The following is a 6,655-nucleotide window of genomic DNA, read 5'->3' as shown; positions in this document are numbered from 1 at the left end:
AAGGCCCCCAGATTGGGGTGAAAGTGTAAATACACTGAAAAGGTGCTCCAAAACAGTTACCTCTTGGCATCAGATCTAATAATTGCATCAAAGTCCTAGGATGGTGGCAATTATGCAAAATCCAGAAATAGGAACTCCAAAAAGTCCAAGCCTTACAGTAGTGCATCTTCATCCTGGACGGAAGGTATGTACACCCAACTTGTCTCCCAAATAAGCTGCCTTGACCTCAAAAGGTAATGAAGACCCGGAAAAATATTGTTGTGTTGATTTGTGAGTATACGCCCAGTTGGCAAGACGATCAGCCACTGTATTCTTCTGACGAACAACATGCTGAAAACTATGCGACGAAGCCACCTCCTGCATACACAGGCGAAGAACGAACTCAAGCTCCCATGCAACACTCTGAGTTCGGAGCCCTCTCGCCATGGTGGCGTTGTGCTGAGGCAGGTTAGTGTATCCTCTGTTTAATTGATTAATTAACTTAATTATTTTAATCGATTTCTGAATATTTTAATGGTGAAGAACAATATGAATTTGGATCTTCTTGTTATACTTCAAACTATTTGGTAAAACAGGTACTTCAATCTGTTTTTTATATTTCGTAGCGCAATATGCTTTGTACTCTTCCATTCACAACTTTCTATTCAGAATACTTTTATGGACATTAGTTTTAATCTTTTGGTTAATTCTTTGAACACTTGGCTTCTTTTTTATACATTTAAAATTGTCTGCTATTTTCTTGTTTTTCTTTTTAATAATATATAACGTATGCCTTGAGCAGTATTTGGCAGAGACAATCGAGAAAAGTAGAGGAAAGCAGAACGAAGCATAATTGATTACCTTAAACTGCAGGCACGGTAAGTAATAATTTTCATTTGCAACCGCATTGTTCTATTCACCATTTTATATAGATTCACTTGTGAACTTTTTTGGTGGTGTAGATGAATTATATATATATACATATATAGTCACATGTGGTCATGTATACGTAGTCATATATAGTCACATGTAGTAACAAGAATGAACACAACTACATGTGACTATAGTTGACTACATTTAGTCATATATCCTCATATGTAGTAATAAGAAGACATAACTACATGTGACTATAGTTCACCAAAGTAAATTTATCAATAAAGTGTTTTGCATTGTTTTTTTGTATTTTTCATGTAATGTAATTCGAATTTTGTAGGTATTTTTTGAGTTCACCAAAGTATTTTTTGTACAACCATCATCGAATTTTGCAGTTATTTTTTGAGTTTTGGTTTTAATTTTTTTTCGTTTTTTTTTTTTGTGTGAAGCTGTGAGTTTAATTTTAGGAGTCGACTTGTACATAAAACGCGATTGTTGTGGCAAGAAATATAATAAAAAAAACTCGAAACTTGTTCCTGGTGGTGGTGCGACAAAACTGACTGTGCATCCATTGAAGGCATAGAAAAGGTAATGAATTTTAATGTGCTTCTTAATATATTGAATCACTGTTTATTGGTCCTCAAATGATTTGTTTACTTCATTTTATACTTGGGAGTATATGTAGATTCGTGATGAGAATATTTTGTTGGTAATATGATATTGATATTTTATTTATCGAGAATGAAATAGGTGACTACTTTACGTGTGTTTCAACTATTATTTTATCTATGGTGTTCCACTTCAACTTGCTTTGATCTTTGACCTTTGGTTATACGAAGAATAATGACTAGCATACTCTGTTTGTAATTTGATTTTGATAATATAAGCTGTCTCGTATCGCCTGGAGAACAAAGTCAGGTACTTGAAGGGACAAATAAAGTCACATACATGTATATAGTCACATGTGGTCATATACATGTAGTCATATATAGTCATGTGTAGTAACATATGGTAATATATGGTGTAGTCACATATAGTAATACATAGTCACGTGTAGTAACATACAGTAATATATGTTGTAGTCACATGTAGTAATATATAAACTATGCAGTCATGTAGTCATATGTAGTCATGTATGAGTTATGTGGGGAGTATCTATGTATACCAGTAGGTGATAGTGCGTGTGTGCACATTTAAATTTGAAGCAAAATTCGTTGTTTGTTTGACTCTTTTTCTTTTTCACAGGTCTTGGTGTTTGAACTACTATGTAGTAAGTATTTTCACAGGTCTTGGTGTTTGAACTACTTAAACTACTATGTAGTAAGTTTTTGCGGAGTGGATTGTGTTCGTTGTTCAAAACAAGAGGTTCTCGTGCTGACAAGTGCGATTTGAGTCAAATTTAGTCGTATAGATAACTGTAGTCATGTATAGTTCCATGTAGTTATATATATTTATCTACAAGCTATGTGGTTTTTCTGATGTATAGTGATCTTGATGATTGTGTATTTTTTGCACTTTTTTGTTAGGCATTTAATTATTTATAATATCAAGAATCAAATTTTGAATTCTTTTATTGGTATAGATGATTTTTTATATATATAATCAACGATCGACCATAACTTTGGGGTAAAAAATAGTACATGGCTACATATAACTATACATGACTGTGGTATCCTATAGTCATGTGTACTCAATTTCAGTACAGTAAATTAAAAATTAAGAAAAAATTAAAAAAATTAAAAATTAAAAATTAAAAAAAATTAAAAAAAATTAAAAAAAAAAATAAAAAATTAAAAAAAAAATTTTAAAAAATAAAAAATAAAGAATAAAAAATAATTAAAAAATTAAAAAAATAAAAAAAATTTAAAGAAATTAAAAAAATACAAAAAGAGGGTACGTATAAAAAAATAATAATAAAATAAAAATTTATAATTTTTTATTAAAAAATCTGAAAAAATGATAAATGCAGGTCTAAAAGTGGGGAGTGCAGTTAGCTATAATGTTGAATGCAGTTGGAAAAGCTGAATGCAGTTGGTTAAAATTTACAAATAAGGGCATAATAGTACTTTTGCCTCTCTAGGGGTGTATCTCAAAGAAAGAATTTTAGGGATGGACTTATCCCTACATATTTTCCATTCTAGGGGTGTATATCAAATGGCCCCAAAAAAAAAATGTACACATGACACACATATTATATTACACAATCATATCCACGAAAATATATTAATCACTCAATATTTTTATCAATTCCAACCACAAAACCAAAACATGTCACAAAATTAACATGCGCCGTTAGTTAACTAGTGGAGGGTTCAAGTAGCTGCCCAATGAAGAGAACCATCCCACTCATATCTTCTCTTATAACAAACATGAAAGGATGATCAACCACAAAATCAAATTTCGTCTCAATTCTCAAACATTGAAGTTGAAATACACCAACAGAAACCGTTGCAGCCTCCGTGCCTTCCTCGTTCACTTCAACGAACGCCTTGTGGAAAATTTCCGAGACGAACAATTTCTCCGTCGGGGTAGTTATAGTTGAGAACACCATTTCAGTGAGATCACCACAAGAAAAAGGAAGCACCATTCCGAGCTCCCTCAGAACTTCTCCCGCTCGAAATTCGAATTCTATCTTAAATTTTGGAATTCAGAAATGACCAACTTCGACGTCCCAGAGAGGGAGGTGTTTCTCGATAAATCCAGATTCAGAGCCGGCTTTTTCTATCAAGGATGGTAGTCCATCTTTTGCATCCGGAAGAAATATATACATTGAGAATTTGCGTTTATCTTCACCTTGTTTATACGGCCTTAAAACCTTAAAACCCTCAAAATAACGGATATATTGCCTCTCCCAACTTGTCATGAAAGGTACTTTAATTGAGCTTCCGTTTAAGAGAAAAAACTCATCGTCTTTAGTTACCGACGAATCAAATTGTTCCTCCCACATTCCTTTAAAATACACTGCATTAGCGAGGATAAGCCTAGTGCTAGCATCAACTGAATCAGGTGGCAGTATTTCTTCGATGAGCCCATTTGTTTTGTTCTCAACCCATTTATTCACTTCTTCTATTACCTCAGCAGCCTTAAAAAATCATCAAGATAAGAAATACAATAATTAAAATAAAACTGCAACACACGTAAACATTTGAAAAGCTATACTTACGGTTATCAATTTTGTCAATGAAAGGCCCTTTACAAATCCACAGTTGATTTTTACATATCCCAGCTGTAATAGATTTACACCCCTAAACTATGTGGTCGTACAAAATACCCTTGCACTACAAAATGTGACAAAGTTGTCATTCTGTTACAATTTACAATCTATTAGTGGATGATGATGTGGGATATTGGGATTCTCATTTATATGATTTGTTCAAAGTTTCACTTTTTCGGACATTTTTACCCCTGATATGCCTAATTGGGCCTACCCAATGGGCCTACAATTTCCTTACATACTGGACCACGAGCCCAATACCGAAGACCATTATCACTGTGGCCAAATAACCTTCAAGTAAGGTTTGGGCCCGAAAATCTCAACTAAGCTATAAATAAAGGTTTGAACTCATTCCTTAAGGTACGTCCTATTATCTGAGCAATACTATTAAATGTATTCTCTGGACTATTTCTACTATCAGCACGTCTGACTTGAGCGTCGGAGGGGTTTCCGCCGGATCAACCCCCGGCCTAGTTCACGTGTTCTATGATCGCAGGCATCTCAAGGTCATCAAGCTCGTGAGCCAGTGATCCACTCTGCTCTTCCAGCTCATCCTACTTCAACACTCTAAGGTGATCTAACTTTAGCATCATTATTTTCGCGCCGTCTGTGGGAAGGCAAACACAATCACGTAGCGCACATGATGGCCTTGAGACATCTGCTCAGGGGAGTGTGACACTGCTAACAACCTCCCACCTCGTGGAGGCTCTGGCTTGTCAAATCCTCCTCCCCATGCTCGGGATCCACTACGAGGCCTTCCTCAGATGTCCCACTAGATCCTCAACAGGATTCACTTCTTCCCGCCCCTCGATCGGTTCAGACAACCGAGGAGGCCCTTCAACACTAGGATGGGTTATCGACTCCCTGGGGGTTTACATCTGTTGAAATAATAAACTAAATTAAGTGTATTAAGGAATATTCTAGAAGGTTAATTCATGTATTAGCTTATTCATGTATTTGGTTTTAATTAAAGTTCATGTACTAGTTAGAGGGGAAGAATTAAATTAAATGGTGATACATGTACTAGACTAGATTCATGTTGGGAAAATCCTATAAATACCACATGAACTCTAGCCATTTGTAACAAGTCAAGTTTTCAAGTTTAATAGAATTCTCCTATTATCCTCCACTTCTTGTGTGTGTGTGTGTTGAGTGAGTGTGCTCTCCATTTTCCAACAAAGTGGTATCAAGAGCCAACTTGTGTTTGGAGAGACGTAAGTTTGAAGAATATAATGTCGAACGGAATTCCATTTCAAGTTCCAAAACTCACAAAAGAAAATTATGGAACTTGGTGCATCCGAATGAAGGCGTTCCTTGGAGCTTATGATGCTTGGGAACCTGTTGAGAACGGAGTTGAGGGTGAAGATGCTGCCTCTGTAAAGAAGGATCAAAAGGCCCTTAGAGTCATTCATCAAGGCCTAGATGAGGTGATGTTCGAGAAGGTTGCTAGCACAACTACCTCCAAGCAAGCATGGGATATTCTTCAAACTTCTTTTAAAGGAGTTGATAAAGTAAAGAGAGTTCGTCTCCAAACACTAAGAGGAGAGTTCAAGTCGCTGAAAATGAAGGAATCCGAATCAATCTCGGATTACATGTCAAGAGTTTTGGCCAATGTTAATGAAATGAAGAGGTATGGAGATGACATCACGGATGAACGGGTCGTTGGAAAGATTCTACGATCCTTAACTCCAAAGTTCAATTACGTGGTCGTGGCCATCGAAGAGTCCAAGGATTTGGACACCATGACTGTTGACGAGCTTGCCGGATCGCTGCAAGCCCATGAAGAAAGAGTGAAGCCAAGACAAGAATTGGTGGAGCATGCTTTTCAAGCAAAGCTCTCTTTCAAAGAAAAAAGATGAAAGGCGTACTACGTTCCATAGAGGCCGAGGACGTGGACGAGGTCGTGGAAGAGGAAGAGGCGGCTACCAATCCACACATAAAGAAGAGATAGGACAAACATCATATCAAGGAAGGGAGCGTGGCCGTGGACGAGATAGAGGAGGAGTCTCGAGGCCAAACCAAAGAAGATATGACAAGTCTAAAATTGAATGCTATTCTTGTCATAACTTGGGCCACTTTGCATGGGAGTGTCGAAATAATTTGGAGGAGAAAAATAACTTTGCGGAGAACGACAATGAAGAAGTAGATCCCACCTTACTTATCACGTGCAAAAGAGACGTGGACGAAGATATCAATCAGTGGTATCTTGATTCCGGTGCAAGTAACCATATTTGTGGAAATAAAGATTTTTTCTTTGAGCTTGATGATTCTATTGGAGGCAATATCACTTTTGGAGACTCGTCAAAAGTGCAAATCAAAGGAAAAGGTACGATTTTGATTCGTTTGAAGGATGGAAGCCATCAATTTATTTCCAGTGTCTTTTATGTTCCGGAAATGAAGAACAACATCTTGAGCTTGGGACAACTTTTGGAGAAAAAATATGATATTCAACTCAAAGATAGGTGCTTTTCCATTAAAGATGAAAATGGAAAGTTGCTCACAAAGGTGCCGATGATGAAGAATATAATGTTTTTATTAAACATTCAAAATGATGTTCCAAGATGCTTGAAAGCTTGCGTTCAAAATCCG

The 6,655-nt window shown here is 36.2% G+C and overlaps 2 protein-coding genes and 1 long non-coding RNA gene across 3 annotated transcripts; 2 read left to right on the top strand and 1 right to left on the bottom strand.

The window, feature by feature from the left end:
• Positions 1-625: 625 nt before the first annotated feature.
• LOC105948689 (uncharacterized) lies at positions 626-2,158 on the top strand. The gene is made up of 3 exons (XR_016031839.1): positions 626-857; positions 1,302-1,440; positions 2,098-2,158. It is a non-coding gene; the product is annotated as an uncharacterized LOC105948689 (long non-coding RNA).
• Positions 2,159-3,499: 1,341 nt separating this feature from the next.
• Positions 3,500-4,337, bottom strand: LOC105951210 (serpin-ZXA-like). Its single transcript, XM_088819031.1, has 2 exons — positions 4,305-4,337; positions 3,500-3,934 (listed from the first exon to the last, which is right to left on the bottom strand). Exons 1-2 carry the CDS (start codon positions 4,335-4,337, stop codon positions 3,500-3,502), a joined length of 468 nt encoding a protein of 155 aa, XP_088675157.1.
• Positions 4,338-5,298: 961 nt separating this feature from the next.
• On the top strand, positions 5,299-5,925 carry LOC105951209 (uncharacterized). The gene has a single exon (XM_012974597.1). It carries the CDS (start codon positions 5,299-5,301, stop codon positions 5,923-5,925), a length of 627 nt encoding a protein of 208 aa, XP_012830051.1.
• Positions 5,926-6,655: the final 730 nt, after the last annotated feature.

The sequence above is a fragment of the Erythranthe guttata genome, chromosome 6 (assembly GCF_056151865.1).
Source record: "Erythranthe guttata isolate IM_541 chromosome 6, IM_541, whole genome shotgun sequence".
Lineage (NCBI taxonomy): Eukaryota > Viridiplantae > Streptophyta > Magnoliopsida > Lamiales > Phrymaceae > Erythranthe > Erythranthe guttata.
The sequence above is the reverse complement of the archived record's forward strand: the minus strand, read 5'-3'. Positions and strand labels throughout refer to the sequence as shown.

Coding starts and splice junctions, on each gene's coding strand:
- LOC105951209 (XM_012974597.1), top strand. CDS start 5,299: ATGTCGAACGGAATTCCATTTCAAGTTCCAAAACTCACAAAAGAAAAT.
- LOC105951210 (XM_088819031.1), bottom strand. CDS start 4,337: ATGGTCTTCGGTATTGGGCTCGTGGTCCAGTAT. Junction 3,935..4,304: donor TTGGGCTCGTGGTCCAGTAT/GTAAGGAAATTG, acceptor TGATTTTTTAAG/GCTGCTGAGGTAATAGAAGA.